General features: G+C 44.0%; 2 protein-coding genes and 1 long non-coding RNA gene across 3 annotated transcripts in view; all 3 read left to right on the forward strand.

The window, feature by feature from the left end:
* Positions 1 to 18,769, forward strand: part of NSMCE2 (NSE2 (MMS21) homolog, SMC5-SMC6 complex SUMO ligase) — a 279,238-nt gene that overhangs the window by 194,547 nt on the left and 65,922 nt on the right. The gene's annotated exons all lie outside the window — the stretch shown is intronic.
* TRIB1 (tribbles pseudokinase 1) lies at positions 1,700 to 8,996 on the forward strand. Its single transcript, XM_050941143.1, has 3 exons — positions 1,700 to 2,434; positions 4,045 to 4,337; positions 6,729 to 8,996. Exons 1-3 carry the CDS (start codon positions 2,117 to 2,119, stop codon positions 7,195 to 7,197), a joined length of 1,080 nt encoding a protein of 359 aa, XP_050797100.1. The 5' UTR covers positions 1,700 to 2,116; the 3' UTR covers positions 7,198 to 8,996.
* On the forward strand, positions 10,782 to 14,448 carry LOC127045442 (uncharacterized). Its single transcript, XR_007772715.1, has 4 exons — positions 10,782 to 10,866; positions 11,979 to 12,159; positions 12,891 to 12,948; positions 14,289 to 14,448. It is a non-coding gene; the product is annotated as an uncharacterized LOC127045442 (long non-coding RNA).

Below are 18,769 nucleotides of genomic sequence, written 5' to 3' on the forward strand. Positions count from 1 at the left end.
CTGCAGTATACAAACTCACTGAGCACCTGTTCTGCCCCAGGGAGAAAGGCCCTGAGGGTCGGGCTTTCTCCAAATAAACATGATCTCAAGAAAGCTGTTTCAAACGCCACCTGTTGGAGGCAGAGATGCAGGTCTCATCTCCCACTAGCAAGTGGCCAACGACTGAGTAACAGCAAGGTCTCAGTTCCAGTCCGCCAAGTCCAACAGTACCAGGCAAGTGCGTTCCATGTCTGCTGAAGCTTGGATATATAAGAACAAAATGATGATTGATGGCCACTGCATAAGCATTTGAAATTTCTGGCAGTTTCCCAGCTGCATAAAGTGCTGGTAGAGAAAATGTTAATGCCACCTTTAGGGACACGTTTTCAAAAAGAGTGGTCTCCATGCAACTTTGTAACACATGATCCAGTTTTGCCTCCATATCTATCGATTTGTGCATCTAACTACCAGACTTGGACTCATAATCAGATAGTAAGGGGTCATGTATTTAGACTTGCGCTTACACATTCGTTGTGTGGGCACAATTTTTGTATGTAAAAATCAAACCTTTAAAAAATGGAAGATGAGGTCTCAGTCTGTATCAAAAGTTTTCTATAATCGACTTGTTGCTGCATTCTGAACTTTGGTATGAAAAATATCAGTGCTGCATGGACTGCCACAGTGATGTGAGAAAACAATACTGTAATCCCTAGTTTAACGCATTGCCATATATATCGGCACCACTGTAAATGCCTAGCTGCTCGCATTGTAGGAATGTGACAGGAGAGCCATGTCACCTGCATGCCTTACTGCTAGATTATATCTGAACTGCATGCAAAGCCACATTGCATACAGTGTTGCTAGGTAACACAGCAGAATCCTATGCAATGCACACGGTGCAGTGCTGGAGCTTTACACATGCAACATTAGTTTGTGCAGGGGAGAGTGTCATGCAAGGGGTGATTCCAAGGTGTGAAGGGGATGGTCTTATGCTAAGGGCAGTGTCCAATGACTTAGGAGATCTGGATTCAGTTCACAGTTTCGTTGCCTACAGCCTTTCTGCATGTGTTTGGGCAAGTCACTTCTCTCTCTGTAGATACCCCATTAAAATGGGATTAATAACATTGCCCTGCCTCACCGGAGTTTTGTGAGGATAAATCCATTAATGTTTGAAAAGCTCTCAGATAGGTGGGGGGCTTGGACACACAATTATATGCATTACTAGAGTGTGACAGATCAGAGCCTCTGGCAATGCCCAGCTGCATGCACTGCTGGGGCCTGACAAGGAATTGCATTCACTGCTGGAGTGGGACACAACAGAGCTGCATGCATCCCTAATGCATTCACTGCTGGAGTGGGACACAAGGCTACACACAAACCCTGCTGCATGCACTGCTGGAAGGTAACACATATTTGCATGCACCCTCCCTCCCCCCGACTGCATGCATTGCTGGAGGGTGACACAGAGCTGTGCGCACACCTCCCCTTCGCCCCCACCCGCGCATATATTGCTGGAGTTTGACACACCAGAGCTGCATGTACCCCGCCGTTGCATGCACTGCTGTGTGATACACGAGAGCCGCTTTCGCCCATCCCAGTCATCCCGTGTCTTCTGAATGAGGTGGGAGCACCAATGAGAGCGGGCCTCGCTCCTCTGGCCCCTGCCCACTTCCCCTTGCGTCAAGGGAACTTTTAAGATCTCCAACTCCGGCCTTTGGCAGCGGCTGTGGAAAAAGCTCCAGGCTGCTGCTGGAGGCAGGCGCGGGGGGAGGGGGGGATGTGGCATCCTCGCCATTGCACAACCCTGCCCTGTTGACAGATAACCTGCGAGTGAGTGTGCGGGGTGAGTCACGCCGGGAGGGCACAGCCCGGGCTGGCTGCGCTCGCTGCACACACACGCCGAGCCGGAGGCGAGAGGCACCGACCTGCCCCGCTCGGCTCTGGGGGACGCGCCGCGGAGCCCTTCGCTGCAGCAGCAGCAGCTCCCGCCGCCCGCCGCGGACACCCGCCGTGGGAGCCCCCCACTCACCTTGTATGTGCCTGGGGCGCCCCCCAGCCCGGGGACAGCCCGCTGGGAAGCCGCTCGCCGCCGCCCTCTGCCCGCCCGGCTGGGAGCGCCCCCCGCCTCTCCGTCTCCATGAGCCGCAAGACGCAGCCCCGCCGCCCGGGACTCCTGCTGCCGGCCGCCCGGTGCCGGAGCGCCCCCTCCAAGCGGCTGCTGCTGCAGGACGGCTCCAGCGAGGACGCCCCAGCGGCCAAGTGCCCCCGGCTCTCCGAGTGCCCCAGCAGCCCCCAGGACTGTCTCAGCGCGCCGGGCTCGCCGTGCGCCCCCGCCTCGCCGGGCAGCGCCCAGAGCCCCAGCCTCATTGCCGGCTACCTGCTGCTGCCCCTGGCCGACAGGGAGCATGTGTCCCGGGCGCTCAACATCCACACGGGCCAGGAGCTGCGCTGCAAGGTAAGCGCCAGGCGCCCGCTGCCCCGGGGGATCCGCCTGCTGGGGAGGGGAGCCTGGAGACCCCCTGCTGTTCCCTCGCCCAGCCCGGACACTGCAGGCTTTGGGCTCCCCCGTAGGTGCTGGAGCTAAGGGGGCGGGGGGTTGCTTGCTGCACCCCGGGCTTGAAGGGGTTTGCATCAGATACAGGGTTTGCAGTTTGGGTCAGTGGCTCTCAGCATCCCCACTATACGCAGTGTTCTGGCGCCACCGCCCTCCCATTGATCTGGCCCGGCCGCGGACCCCGGGGATGGGCAGCCCAGTGGGCTGGGGAGGCGGTGGCAGGCAGGGACTGGCCCAGCCGAGCGCTTAGGTATGTTATAGCGGTGCCAGGCTGGGGTGCAGGTTGGAGTTCTGGTGACTTTCGAGCCGGGCTTCGCCGATGAGAAAAGTTCGATCTGTTCTTTAAGTGGAGCTGCCTTGATCCGCACTTTTGCGAGACCGGGCTCCTCACTAGAGAGACCAGACAGCAAATGTGAAAAATCGGGACAGGGGGTGGCGGGTAATAGGAGCCTATATAAGAAAAAGACCCCAAAATTGAGACTGACCCTATAAAATTGGGATATCTGGTCACCCTACTCCCAACTCAGATCTCATTGGATTACAGTAACTGTAGCTATAGTTAGTAGATGTGGAGAGGACTGTGGCTTGTAAGGTGAGAAATAAAAAGATAAGAAGCAGACACAGATTCAGGAGAAACAGCAGTCTTCCATGCAAATGCTCTAGATTAAAAGAGAGGGCCAAATGGAGCCCCATCACTGCTGCTCCCTCCCTCTGTCCCCTGCTGACAATGACACACAGCAGAATTGTTCCTGACTAACCCTGCTTGCAGAGTTTTCCATGAGATGTCAACAGGGCTTTTAAAGAACACACTATGCTTGTCTGTTGTCTTGGACCTATTTCTGAATGGGCCAGTTGCTGACTCTGAGTTTACTGCTGCCACCTGCTGCCTGGCTCTAATGATGATCAGGAGTGTTTTCTAATCCTTCCTTGGCAGATGGGCCTAAAGGCATCTTTGGGACAAGGGGGGAGGTTTTAATGACTGTAATATTGGGTAATGAAGGATGAGAAGTGGGAATTATAAGTTGTGTATCCAAGTTTCTCCCTGGAGATATCAAATGAATAGAAGTGATGACATTCCATGTGTATCACTGATTCCAGTCAAGCCTAGGATGTGAGTAACATTTAACCAAGCTTAGCACGTCACCGAGAGAACACTGTCAAATCCTTACAAAACATCTCCCTGCCTGCCATTCCCTGAATTAGACATCCGTGAGTTCAATCGCAGTTTGCATACTAGGACTTTACAGTGTAACCATGATCACCCTTGTGTGAAAACTCAGAGTAACTGAAAGGCAAAAACATCAATTGTCCTTAAAGTTTTCTTCTCCTTCAGATTAACAATATCTGAATATTTTTGGAAGGTATCTCCAAAGCGGCTTTTAACATAGTTGATATTGAGGGCTGGCTCCCATCGAGTTGTCTCAGCATTGTCCCTGGAAATTTGTTGTGTTGTAGACCAGCTTTAGCACTCCTGGTAACAAAGATCCTTTTTTTAAATTTCGTCTTTACAGGTGTTCCCTCTCAAACACTACCAGGACAAAATTCGACTTTATGTTCAGCTGCCATCTCATAAAAATATCACTGGGGTAGTGGAAGTGATTCTGGGGGACACCAAGGCCTATGTCTTCCTTGAGAAGGACTTTGGGGACATGCACTCCTATGTGAGGAGCTGTAAAAGGCTGCGAGAAGAGGAGGCTGCCAAGCTTTTCAAGCAGATCGTCTCAGCTGTAGCTCACTGCCACCAATCGGCCATTGTGCTGGGTGACCTCAAGCTCAGGAAATTTGTCTTTTCTACTGAAGAAAGGTAAGCGATGCTCACTGAGTGGCCTTTGTGAAGGTGGCGGGGAGGAATAGCACTTCTAGAGGAGAACTCTATCAAAGTGAATCAAAGTTCTGCAAAACCTTCCAGGCGGACTAGAGGAAAGGCAGCTTTTTTGGGGGGAGAACACTGTAGAGAAGTGAAATAGGGTTCTAAACCAGTTATCCTCTGCAAATTGTCCTGTGCACAACTGTGTGTGTGTGTGTTTGCGCATGTACATGTCTAACATGTCATGGCTCTGATTTGTAAATACTTATTTTACCTCTGAGATTGACTGTGTACAACTTACCTCACATAGGTTCCTGTCTGATTCAGCAGCTGCTCAGATTAAACTGTTTGGTGTACAAACAGATAATGATTTCAGAACTTATTAGCTCCAGACATCAAAATACACTGCACTTGAACATCAGATTCAAAGTAAAATGAGAAAAAGGCGCAGACAGTAAATGAAACGAGGCTGGGGCATGATAAAACAAAAGGAAAACAACTTTGACGTATAAAAAAAAGTGTAATTAATGTAGGCTGCAGTACTGTAATTGGATCTTTGCAGATGGACTCTTGTCCCTTTACAAAGCCCCACTGAAACCAGTGCAGGGATCTACCAGCACAGATCTCATAGCAGGATGAGGGCCTCAGTGTTCAATTTCTTTTGCAGAAAGGACCTGTAAAATTGCATTTCCGTCACTCTGCTAGTATAGTTGGAGTCAATCTACTCCGAGTTACACTTACAGTGCAAGTAGAAGCTTTGATCCCTCCTCCTCTGCAGAGGACAGGCTCCCTATTTTAAGACCTAAGTGCCACATAATGTGGTATACTTTGCATGTGGTCAGAGCCCTGAACCCCCCTCCCCCCCACACACACACAAAGAAATGAAGGGGTTAAAATGGGGTAAATAGTGTTGCATTTTGAAGGAGGTTTACATCTTATATTGAGAACCCAAATGTTAAATGAGCTCCTTGTAGCATGCACGGCTTAAAGAGACACTGTCTAGTCAAATTTAGCCCAGAGTATAGGCTTTGTAAAAACTAGATTTATAAAATCTAGGTTGGTAGAACTATTTCTGATTTTTTTTTTAATTATTCAGACAGGAAAAAAAATGTTTAAGCGAACATTTCTGCCCTTGTGTTGTCACATGGCCCAATGCAAAACTGAAAGGAACTAGTTTTATTCTAGTGAAAACTGCAGTGAGTGAACAACATTAACCACGAGAAAACTGTTTTTAAAATTCTTTCACTAGTGATAACTGAGGTCCCAATAAAACATAAGAAAATTTACTTTTTTAAATAATTTTAATTTGGCTAGTATCTCTTAAGTTTGAATGTATTAATGTACAAAGCAAGATAGCTATTCCAACACTGCCTCTCTTTTTTTAAAGCGGAAAAGATATATGTTAACCTACAAAATAGTGAGACCCTTGAAGGAAACTGTTGCAGCTTTTCCCACCTATGATGAGATAAAACCCTCGCTGAAATGTTAGATTGCACACAGTCTTTCTAATTTGGAAATAAGCATTGCACAGGCTAATGTCATATGCGTCAAATTTGGTAACAAGAGGGTTAAGCAACGTAAGGAGACTCTTAGTCTAAGAAGCACAGGTGCAGTGTTCTAGTGCTGCAGCAGCCAATCGGAGGCCAACAGCATAGGCTGAGTCATATTTTCCGTTTACAGAACCGATGGGTATTTTACATTACGATAGGAAGTCACATTGAGGACACACTGCAGTTAATGCATTCACGCACCATTAAGCTGTAAGGCAGAACAGAGCCATTCAAGAGCAAAGGAATGGCTGCTCAGCTGATGTAAAACCTTTCCACTTAACCTGTGCAGTTAGGAACTAGGATAAGCCTATACCTGCAGAAGAGATGGCCATTGAAGCATGACATGTGCCGTCATCTGGAAAAAAATATAAATGAGCAGGAGGATTAATCGCCATGGTGTGTGCAGAAGGGATCTGGACTTTGAGATTTAAAAGGGCATGCTGCTGGATGGTGCGTTCTCATGGTTAAACTGGAAATAGTAATAACACTGTAGTAAATTAACCAAGCACGGTTACAGTCCAACCTAGGTAGAATGGCTCTCGGTGATATTCCTCAATTGTGGAATTTTAACAATATAGAGGCTATGAAATAACATTATTTTCCGCACAGTATGCAGTATTGTGTGACATTGTTACTGTAGCTGCACCTTTCTTGCACCTGGATCAGGTCTAGCCTAGCACTCACAGTTTCTCTGCTACATTTTCACAGCTAAGTTTTTCTCCCTTTGGTCATGGTCCAGCAGGGATTGTAACAGCAGACAGCCTTGTGTGTTAAATTATCTTTGTGCTCATTATTAAAACAGTTTTGTAACCCATACATCTGTTTCTCTCTTCGTCAGGACTCAGCTGAGACTAGAAAACCTAGAAGACACTCACATCATCAAGGGGGAAGATGATGCTCTGTCAGATAAACATGGCTGCCCAGCCTATGTCAGCCCTGAGATCTTAAACACAACAGGGACCTACTCTGGAAAATCAGCAGACGTTTGGAGTTTAGGAGTAATGCTGTATACCCTCCTAGTAGGACGCTATCCCTTCCATGACTCAGACCCTAGTACTCTGTTTTCTAAAATCCGCCGTGGACAGTTCTGTATTCCTGATCATGTTTCTCCCAAAGCCAGATGCCTCATTCGTAGCCTGCTGAGACGGGAACCCTCGGAAAGACTCACTGCTCCAGAGATCTTGCTTCATCCTTGGTTTGAAGCAGTTTTGGAACCTGGATATGTAGACCAGGATACAGGAACTTCTGATCAAATTGTTCCAGAGCATCATGGAGACAGTGATGATATAAGTTCCTTCTTCTGTTAGTCCTGAAATCTCCAAAAACCTCATACAGTTCTCACACAAGGCATCTTTTTTTAGGGGTTCATTTTTCCACATTACAGATGCACAACATTCTAAAGTGTCATTATAATCAGAAAAGTGACTATGTTTAAAAAACAAGTAAATAAACAAGGCAGGCAACTACTTACTCAGCGGATCCAGAGTGATATCTGCTTACTCTGTTGGCAAGTGCGTACTATTAGCACTGCAGGGCCAGTACAGCTGTGGAAAAGCCAGCTGGAATCTATTCTGCCTCGTGCATCATCATCAGCCACCCAACTGCCGGGTGATCTTTGATTGCAGAATCTTATTATTGGTGATTGTAAGAGACAGACAAAAAGATGCTAGGCCTCCCCTTTTCCCCCCCACAGGTATTAAGTGGAATGTGTAGCCCTGAAGATACTAAATGGGGGAAGACCAAATCTGACATGGAAATTAATGAGAGGAATCAGTAAGGAAGCACCTTGTTGCCAGTTTTATAAGAGTAATTTTCTGACTATAAGTGCACTTTAATGGTGGAGGGAGGTCTTGACCCACCAAGTCCAACAACCTGCTAACTTGTCAGGTAGATCCTGCTATTAGCAGGTATATTATATGAAGCTATTAAAGATCCATCCATAATTAAATGTACAGTGTTGTCTTCCTCTACTGCTTTTGGCAGATTAATCCAGTAACCTTTTAACGAGGAGAAGATATCTGGCCTTTCAGTTGGATTTCATATAATACCATCTCCCTGAACATAAAATGCATTTTTAATGTATTTAAGCCTACCTGTGACAAAGAATATATAATTCTATGCCCTTGTAAGCTCAGAGTGCCATCACATGTCCGTGTACCAAAACACAACACCATAGGTTGGAGCACCTTATCTTGGAAAAGAGAGAGAAGGGTCTTGGACAGTATATGTGAACCCTTCTGTTTTCCTATTGGCTCAGTTCTACAAAGCATTATCTCTTAGGTTTAAAATCCTGTACAAAAACTTGGTTGGTCTTGAAACTTAAATTCTCCAGACATCTGTACTTGACTATTCAGATGTATCATCTGCCTCTGGCTACGTTTGTTTTTCTTAAATTTTTTTTGCATGATTATTCATAATATTTCAAATTTATGTGGATAATGAATGCATCTAAGTAATGATTACTTTCCTGGATTGGGGATAAGTAAAGCCTAGTCCTGCCTAAGATTTCTGCTTTGTTTCATGTGTGTGCCTGGTTGATGATGTACACAAATATCAACTTGTATTAAAAGTGGTTCACTAAGATGACATATACACAGTTTCTAAAGTGAATTTGTTAAACGGGTAAATGACTTTGCTGTACATTGACACAATGACACAAGAATGATGCAGTTATTTTAAGGACTAACCCCTGGCAAGCTACAGTACCACCATGCATTGTGAGAATGCCATATATACCTCATGTACTGTGTACTTTGTACATATATCTTACTGTTTTCGGGGGGAGGGAGTTGCTGTTGTATGTGTCCTAATAACCGAGGTGTCGAAGAGCAGTTTAATGTGAATTATTGTTGGCAATACTAACTTGACAGAATCATGAGTATTAGAGAAGGGTGTAGTACCTCTGTTGCACTAAATCTCTCATGATTGCTTGACATTTGTATCTGTGATACAGTTTAAACCTAAAAAAAGTAAATCTGTATATATTGGTGGAAAAGCTACCACACAAGCTAAAAACACTGTCCAACCTGTACATATGTATGTATGTGGAAACCTAGATGATAAAGTCTGACTTGTAGAAAAGTTTTAATAAACCTGGTTTCATAAATGTTTGTTCTCAGTTTCATGTTTTTATATGTCTTGAGGTTAAGTTTATCTATTTATTTAGACTTATATTCATCTAAAGTGTATTTTGGTCCTGCAGATACTTTGTTAACATACAGTTGTGCGGCTGTTTGGTCACATGAGGGATAATGCTTTCCACTTAGTGCCAAATCCAGCAGTCATCACTCAAGCAAATTTCCCTAATGGAAGCTGTGCCTGAGTAAGAACTGCGGAATATGGCTCGTACCACCTTTCTCCAAGGATTTCAAAGGCCTTTGGGGAAACAGAAATTCAGTATATCTCACAACAGCCCCGTGAAATAGGTTAAGTGGTATTAGATCTATTCTTTAGATGAAGAAACTGAGGCACAGAAAGGTTTAAGGCTCAGATTTTTCAAAAGCAGCTTCTAATTTGGATGTATGCGTGTTTAGATACCCATCTGGCAAAAGAAGGATCTGAATGCTGTTACTTTGCACCTTGCATGGCTATTTGCATCTGCATTGCGGGCGTAAAGCACTACCGTGTCAGAAAGCTATCATTTTTGCACAGGTGGATATGGCTACATGAGGTGCAAGCCTCTAGAAAATCAGATCTGAGCAGCTGAAATTAGAACCTGATTTTTGAAAATGCAATGTTTAATCATACCAAGTCAGCTGTCAATTAAACCTGGGAATTTTGCTTCTACTTTCACTAGTCCAATGCAGAAGATGACTTATGTGCCTATTAAAATGAAATGAAAATACAAATAGACGTGTTTCTTGGACACACGAGGATTAGGAATATAAATAGTAACTGTCTCAAAGCTATAGAATGCACCTTCCTTAGAGAGAGCTGTCCTTGTGACCCACCCAGGAGTGGTGAGGTCGTCATTATCAAGTATAGAGGAAGAAGGGATTCTTAGTTTTTATTTATACCTTTCACCATTGTTAATGTTGTCCTTGGAGTTTAAATCTGTTTACCAATGCAGCCACTCTATGCAAAATCTTTGCCTGTGTCAAACTATATGTTCTAGAGATCTCCCTTCTAAAGAGTGACCTGAAGGGGAAAAGAGGTGAAGTAATTGGTCAATACAGAGGAAAGCGTCTTTACCTTCATTGCTCCTATTCTCCCATTCTGAGAGACTACTTATATATGCAGTCAGCATATTTTCCATGTGCTTGCTGAGTGTACGTCGGGCACCAAAATATCTCAAGTTACTTTGCTAAAGTTATCCTCATAGGACTTGTATAAATATGCACACTACCTAGGTAGTCTGATTAAATTATCCACAGCCCTACCATGAGTTGTATCTTGGACAGAAGCCGTGTTGCATCTTTATCAAATAACTGCAGGCGGTTTGGGCTTTGATAAATGCTTGAATGCTTTCAAAACATTTTTTTCTCCTACAATTAAATCACCCTGATTAGGCCAGCATCTGGGCTGCCCCATGACTTTTTCTCACAGGCATTGCACTGTTGAGCAATTAGAACAAGTGCAAATGGTAGCAACATCTGCAAACAACCTGAGTGTTGCTTTAAGGATTATAACATCCATTCTGACAGCAGAATAAATTGTTGTTGCTTTGTAACCTCATAGTTCATGCATTATTGTACATGAAGTTTCAGAGCATGTTGAAAGACAATGCATATTAAGTAACTAAAACTTCCATGGTGAGTGTGAGAAACTTTTATTTAGATGAGGCATGAAGTATTTTTTTAAGGGCGCCACAATTCATGCATTTCCCAATGTGACCTTTTGGGCAAGGACTGGATGAGTCTTTTTCTTTTTCTTAGCTAGTCATTGCATTCACCCGGAACCTGCAAAATGATGAGTTCTTCCTAGGTTGTGCTGAGAGCCTTCAATTGCTATTGATTTTCCACAGAGTACAAGTGAAGGTGAGATTGCTCAGAAGCTTATAACATTGGCTATCAAAGCATTGTTCCCATTGAGTTTGCCAGTATACAGTTATTTATACAGATTATTTGTATTTTCAGATCTAAATTGATCCTCAATTTTAATTTATTTGGAATTAAAAAAAATAAACAATGGCAAAGAAGTGTAAATTAGAATAATCTAAGTGCTTTGACTAAAAACCAGCAAAGACTGGCAAACACAGCGTTAAGGGTAAAATTGCTTATCCCAGCCACCTGTTCCTGGATCTTTGAACAGCAGGTGATATTTCTCAGGCTATACATAGACATAGTTGGACATATTAAAACATTTTGTGTTTTATCTGTTTAAAAATAAGTGCTGATTTTTTTAGGAGAGATCCTTAGTGCTCATTAAATATATTTTTGCCCAAATGTGTTGTCAATGAAAAGAGTGATGTTATTTCATAAAGATGCACAAGTTTAAAATGTATTCCCCTTAACTGAATTCTAAAGCTGTGTAATGTGCTCTTTTATAGTTCTGCTTTAGCGGTTTAAGTCCATGACTGAGAGAGAATTTTAAAAACACGTTTCAATCAGTATTTTATTACGCAAGTTTCTATTCAGATTCTCTTTTTATACAAAAGTATATTTGTCAACTTCTTTTTTTATGCTGTTAGATTCCATCAGAAAATATCAGAATGCTTAGCATGGCACAGCATATATACAGTACTGTTATTAATATGCTATGCAAATACTTTTTAAAACAATGTCATTTCACACATATGAAAAATATCTTGACTATTTAAATTCTTTTTGCTAGTTACCTTATAAGGTCACATTCTGATTAATCTGTGGCCAAAGTTCATTGTTAAATTAAAACTCTTTTTGACCTATTAGTGGTAAAAGTGACGCAAAATTTGCAACATTTTTTATAATGGATTCGTAACTTACAAAATATTTGCTCTCAGAGTGAAATCCCTATGCCACATTTCAGCCTAGCTTAAATTGTTACCACAAAATTAAAATCCTTCAGGATTAGAGTTTAGAGCAAGAAAAAGAGAATGGAACCATCTCTTTAAAAAATGCCTTAATGAAAACTTGATAGTTTTCTCTGCTCTGTATGTATTTATTTACAGTATTTAACCAGATAACCAAGCTGATGTGCAGCACTCCACTTCCAAATTTGGCTTTGAAGCAGGAGCAGCAGATGTATCAATTACATACAAACATAAACATAACTGTATGAAGCAATCATGTTTCTAACAACAGTAAGCAGTGCACAGAAGACCAAAATAAATAAAATTCATAGAACAAGAGGTAACACTTTTCTTTATACTAAAGTTATGGGACAAAGGGGTGCAAATGCACTTTCCGCTCAAGGGACTTTTACTCATCTTGCCTGATTATACAGAGACAAATGGAGTTTGTCTTCTCACACTGAAATGTGGATGATTAATATCTTTGCTGAACACCAAGGGCATAGTCTCATCACACTGGGTGTGGATTTCTGCATGCAACTCCTATTATTATTAATGTGTAATTTGCAGAAGGAGATGAGACTATACTTTAGTAACATGTTGTGAGCACATATGTGGGCTTATCATTCAAGGAACCATCAGGGTGACAGGGAGTGCGGGCGATGGAAACACAGCATGAATCAGATACCCTCTGTTTATTTTACAGTTCTGTTGCAGGAAAACATTCACCTCCGCTAACCAGAGCCAACAACAAAAGTTGAGTTTGATAAATTATTAGTGGAGATGTTCTCCGTGGCTTTGCTTAGATTTGACTCCTCTTGCGCAAATTGCAGATTAGGAAAGGATTAAGTAACAACAGCGTGGCTAAAGTATTACACATAACCCTGGCTATTAGCCAAGGAATGTAGCATGCAAAAGCTGACATTGCCTAACAAATCCAATATAGCTCTGGTCATCATAGAAAATGACTCTGGCCATCGCCTAAGGTAGCAGGTCTGTTTCTACTTGGTTACTCAGTGTCTTGCTGCAGCGAAGTGTTCGCTAAAGAGATTTTTTTTTTTTTTTTTCTAGGTAGTGACAAATCCATAAACATATAGATGACTCACAGAAACCATAAATGTAAGTGAGTGTAAAACCATTGTTGGGCCTTACAATAATATTCTTGTCAAGTCTCAACATGTCAGATTTGTAGAGCTGCTGCTGTTTAAATGTTAAAGGGTTTCACAGTGCAACCAGCCAGTAGAAACAAAAAATCAAAATAGCTTGGGGCCCAATCCTGCTTGCCTAACTCACGTCGAGGGGTCTACTTTTGCAAGTAGTCAGTGGGACTATTCCTGTGAATAAATGCTATTCGTTGTGCATCAGGGTTGCAGAATAAGGCTCAGAGCCCCAGATTCTCAATGGATTTCAATGGAAGTTAGGAGCTTAAATACTTTTGAGGAAGTAGTAGGTCAGAGAGACACCACGTGTGTGGATAAAGCAAGCAGGTTTTGGTGCTCAGTATCCAGATGAAAGTTTAGGGTATAATCTAGGATCAAGTTTGATGCTAAATGCAAATTGTAGGCTGTAAAACATGGAGGGTGAAATCTTGGCCCTGCTGAAGTCCATGCCAAAACTCAGTGGGACCAGGATTTCACCCAGAAAGATTATGAATAGAAAGGAAACTGTAATTAAATCACGTTAACTATCACACAACAAGGTGGCCTGATTCTCTTTACCTTGTATGTTGTGTAGTCATTTGTAGTCATTGTGCAGTCTTGTGTAGTCACTTCCCGTGCACGTCAAGGGAAGTGTGGGCGAAAAATGTGACCAAATTGGCATGGGAATGTTCTGCACTCATTTGGCCCTGGTGTAAATGGTTGCACAAAGTGCAGGGCAATGAAAAATCAGGCCTGTGGACTGCAAAGTAGTGTTGCCACCTCCTGCATTTTTATCCTGAGTCTTGTGCTTAGTGATGTCTTAGTTAAAACCCTAGCTGCTGAGGTCGAATGTTCTGTGAGCAGCTCAACTTTTATATATAAAATAGAAAAAAGTAAGTTTGTGGTCCGCCTGGTTGTGAAGAACCCAAAATGTATTTTTTTGACAAGCTCAAGATTTTTAAGCCAATCTCATAATTCTGGGGGCCTGACTCGTGCTTTTTGAATATTTGGGGTTGGCAGTTCTGTGAATTCTATGTATCTATTCCATGCTCATTACTTTATTAGAGGCCAGGTCCTCAGCTGACATAAAAGGCCGCCTGGATGTTAATGTAGTGGCACCTATTTACACCAGCTGAGGATCTGTCCCTGCATCTGAGCAGCGGACCAAAAAAAAAAAGAGAGAGAGAGATAAAGTCAGTAAATAGTTCTTCTTCCCACAGCACATGTTAGAGGAACTTCGCTGCCTCCTCCTCCAGAATTGTTTACTGACTTAGTAACATTTTTATCAGGCATTGCTTCTTCTTCTTCTTCTTTCCCCGGGGTTGTGGAGAGGAGCTGGAATTTGCATTTCATCCCGAGGGGGCGAGCTCTCATGCGAGTCTCTTGTGGAAGGGCATTTCACATATATGTGGAAGCCACTGAGGAAGCACGGCCCTTCTGCTCTCACCAGTTTCAGTCTAGTTCTCGACAGTTGTTCCATATGAATGTAGTTATCATTGATATGTGTGTGTGTGGTGAGGGGGGGGAGTTGCGGGGTGGTGGGGCACTCAAGATCAACACAAGGAGCTTTTGTCAAAAAAGTGGGAGGCGGAGGAACATGTAGGAATGGGGTGGGGGGGGTGGTGATGCCAGCCCCATGCAGGGTGGAAGCAGGGCCTGGCGAGTAGCGACACTAGTCCCAGCCTTTAGGAAATATAGTCACCCTATCTAGTACGTGCATCGCTGCTCACCTAAGCCTTGTCTGCCCCCGCTGCGGAGAGAGGGGCTCGGGCAAGTGGGTTGGGCCAATCCCGTGGGTGGGGGCTCAGGCAAGATGCTCGGGCCAGCTTCACAAGTTGTCCCATTTTCCCTTTGGGAAATATGTTCACCCTAGCCCAAAGAGAAGGAGGCCCCAAGCGGGTGACTGATGGGCTGAGTTGTTTGCTGACAAAGATGACTGTCGTTGATACAAGTGATTCTTACAGATAATGGTGTTGGAGAGATTCCTGGGTAAATTCCCTGCTTCCTCAAAGGCTGAAGAAAGCATTTCTATTCCAAGGGGGGTGGGTTTCAACTCACCGTCAGATAGAGGAGTTCCCCCAGCATCACCCTTGGCCTGCGTTGTCTATTTAGGTTGTCAGGTCTTCAGTGCAAGCTCCGTAGGCCAGATTTATCAAAGTAGTTAGGTACCTAGAGTTGAAGATAGTTGCTTTTCAAAAGCACCTAGTCCCCTGACTCCTGTTGATTTGAGTGAGAGCTGGGTACATAGGTGCTTATGATAACCCCACTAGGCAGTTGTGTGCATCTTTAGGCACCTCAGTACCTTTAAAAATCTGTCCCTGCTTGTCTTATTATGTATTTGTACAGCACCTAGCGCAATGTGGTCCTGACCTTGGCTGGGGCCGCTAGGCAATGCAAACAGTAATGGAAAAGCATTGAAAAGACTAGAGGATGTGCACATTTGGAGGACAGAGGCCTTCAGTTAAGGAGGATATTATATTAGCCCCCATTCTTTAAAATATTTCCTTTTCCCCCCACCTGTGTGACCTCCATCTTGTCTAGCTTCAGCTTCACTCAGCTATGCTGCCCTTCATCCAGGGGCTAGTCTCTCTTGGGCCCAGGGACAGCGCAGGGATGGTGACAGGTAAAGCAGTGGCCTTTGTAACCCCTGCAAAAGGTTTTGTTTGACATTGTTGTACATTTGCAACTAATATGGGCTGTCAAATAGGTTCCTCCAGGAAGCAGTGTCCGCTTTTGGAAGGAGTCATAACATGTCCGTGCCAAATATGGCAAGTTCCTGCAATATCCTTGAATGACCTCATTGTATGAAGTTTATGTATTATTAAGGGCCAGGATTCTACGTAACCAGTCTAGAGGGGAAAGGTGACAGATTTTGCAACCCCATGCAGCATCTTTGGGGTCCATTGCTTTAAATGAACGGTTCATATATGATTGTGTTCTACTCCATAGGCGAGAGTTACAATAGCTCCTCCAGGGACTAAAAACAGTGGGTGGTGATGAAGGTAAATCAACCAGGTTGTATTCCCGCGACCCCATGAGATACCCGGGGAGGCTCTGACTCTGGGCCTTCTGAGATGCATGGTAACTGCTGGCATTACTCTGGTCATGGCCTTCAGAGAGAAAGCAAAGCAAAGACGCTGGCCTGTTTAGGTGTCTGACTTGCTGGGACTATCACAGTGGAGGTAGGATATTGTACAGTCTGGAAAAAGCCATGGTCAAGAGGAAGAAAGTTGCAGGTCTCTGACCAAGAACAATGATGGCTGAGGAGCCAGGAGCCCAGAGTGGGTGCCCTTGCTGGACCATGCAGGGGGAATACAGGTGCAGTTGCTCTGAAGCTTTGGCTTGTCTTACTTGGTTGAAAGACCCAAATAACCTGTTTTGCAAAGCATTCGGGCTATAATGCACTCACAGAATTTTGTGTTTGTGTTGGATGGTAATGACCTCTGCTGTAAATGCTGTGACTTTCAAGCCAACAATTTCCAAGCTGGGTGACGAGTATTACAGTCAGATTTAGGCATCAAATATACAAGTGGCCTGATTTTTCAAAGGTGCTGAGCATCCACACCTCTCATTGAACTCAATGGGACAACTTGCATAGAGTAAGGGATATTGACATGACCTTAGATCCTTTTAAAAATGAATGGTTTAGAGCCTGTGGGCTATCAGATACAGACCATACATAATTAGCTACTGTAGTTTTTAAAAGTGCATAGGTAAGAGTCAAGTATCAGAGGGGTAGCCGTGTTAGTCTGGATCTGTAAGAACAGCAAAGAATCCTGTGGCACCTTATAGACTAACAGACGTTTTGGAGCATGAGCTTTCGTGAGTGAATACCCACTTCTTCAGATGCTCATGCTCCAAAACGTCTGTTAGTCTATAAGGTGCCACAGGATTCTTTGCTGTTTTTATAGGTAAGAGTGACTCACCAACTGACAGAATTGCTTATTTGTATGACATATTTCCCATTGTGCCACACCTACATACATACTGAACATTAGCCATTAGGACACAGATTCTTCCAGTGTTACAATCACATGAATTGATCCCTAGGATATGTATCTTCAATACGTCTGCAGAGTGCACCCCCCAGCCCAGGCGTGAGTGAGTGCTACCATCAAAAGCAAAAGGAGAAATACGGTTGTTTATAAGATAACATGTATTCACAGTCTGTGAAATACCTAAGACTTTAATGACAAGCAGTAAAGAAATAAAGTTTGCAGATAATGATACAACTATGAGTCAAGCTACTGCAGTGGCTGGCTGAGTAAGGAAAAAATAAATATTCCTGTGAACATAGATATAGGCACTTAACACATGCAAGGCCAGATTCTCATCTGTGGTCTGGTTGCTTTACGCTGCTCAGATAGTACAAAGGAGCTGGAAGAAGCAAAGACACAGAAAGAGGGAGTAGGGTGGCACTCTGCTTTGCTGGTTTTTGGCTGGCATATAGTCTCTTATGGACCACACCATGTTCTGCCTTACTTGGGGATCTTGGCCAGTGCAGCCAGGCCCATAGAAGAGGGAGCTGTAATCAGATCCCTAGGAGTCCATCTGTGATCTGTCCCTGTCCCCCTATCCCTCCTGTGCTTAGCAGATCTCTGTACAGGAAAGAACCTGGCCTTTAAGGGCTCCAACAAAGAACATTTGCATGCAAATCCTCAGTAAGTGTCCAAATTTTCTAGTTTGCTACAAAATATACTGTAACTGCTGCACACTGGAGCAAATTCATCCCTGGTTTAGCGCTATTGAAGTCAATGGTATTAATTAGGGAGTAGTTTGGCCCCTGTGTTGCTGTTGAAGCTGGCCAAAAAGGGGGAGGGGTTCCCTTGCCATGAAAATTTGAGTCTAGAGACAAAGTTTAGTCCCAAAGCAGGACGAAATGTGAAAACCGTGAATGTTTTTGTCGAGAGGGATTTAAAGAAAAACGCTGTTCCTGGCTGCCCGCAGGGAAGCATCTTCTTCAGTTTCTTGTGAAATTGACAAGATGAGAAATATTTGTTATTTGTATTACCCATAGTGCTTTGGAGCCCTAGTCGTAGGCCAGGACCCCATTGTGCTAGGTGCTATACAAACACAGCCCTTGCCCCAAAGAGCTTAGAATGAGACAAGAATGAGACTAGAGACAACAGATTGTTTGAGTGTACTCCACCCCTTCTGTATCAACGAGGCAATATTGTCTAAATAGACCAAACAGACACAGGGTGGGGGAAGGGATATAACATATAGGCAGAGTGAATAACGCGATGGCAACAAATGTCATGTTAATTACATGACTTTTTTGGAGGAGGGGAATTGGGTTTAGTTAGGAAGGGATCAGCTAAATGGAAAGAGAAGGGGGATGAAAGGTGTAGGGCTGGGGAGAAGAGGATAGAAAGAGCAGGTGAGGAGTGAAGCTGAGGTGAAGAGACTGTGAAGGAGGGGAAGGGAGAGGGTTGGAGCAAGCAGCCAATCAGCACAGGGCAGACTAAGTCCATTCACAACTGTAGAAAGGTCTCTGAACGTCCAGCAGCCCCTGCTGTGGTTATCGGTGCGCCTACTGGCTGGAGTCTCTGGTAGGGTTGCCAGTTTTGGTTGGACGTATTGCTCAAGGTTTCATTACATAATATAAACTTTGATTAAAGATTAATCTTTAATTCCAGGAGACTCCAAAAGCAGTCTGCTTTTACAGAGCCAGACTAACACGGCTACCCTCTGATACAGGAGACTCCAAGACGATCCTGGAGGGTTGGCAGTTCTAGTCTCTGAATGCTTTACTTCCCCTCTAGGCAGAGAGCTCAGATGCTCTGTCTCTCCCTGTCCCCCCTGCCCCAA

The sequence above is a fragment of the Gopherus flavomarginatus genome, chromosome 2 (assembly GCF_025201925.1).
Source record: "Gopherus flavomarginatus isolate rGopFla2 chromosome 2, rGopFla2.mat.asm, whole genome shotgun sequence".
In the NCBI taxonomy this organism is placed as follows: Eukaryota; Metazoa; Chordata; order Testudines; family Testudinidae; genus Gopherus; species Gopherus flavomarginatus.

What these genes read in the sequence shown, in the direction of transcription:
- TRIB1 (XM_050941143.1), top strand. Translation starts at nt 2,117, where the DNA reads ATGAGCCGCAAGACGCAGCCCCGCCGCCCGGGACTCCTGCTGCCGGCC. An exon ending in GCCAGGAGCTGCGCTGCAAG is followed by an intron (nt 2,435 to 4,044) that starts GTAAGCGCCAGG and finishes TCGTCTTTACAG; the next exon opens with GTGTTCCCTCTCAAACACTA. An exon ending in GTCTTTTCTACTGAAGAAAG is followed by an intron (nt 4,338 to 6,728) that starts GTAAGCGATGCT and finishes TCTCTTCGTCAG; the next exon opens with GACTCAGCTGAGACTAGAAA.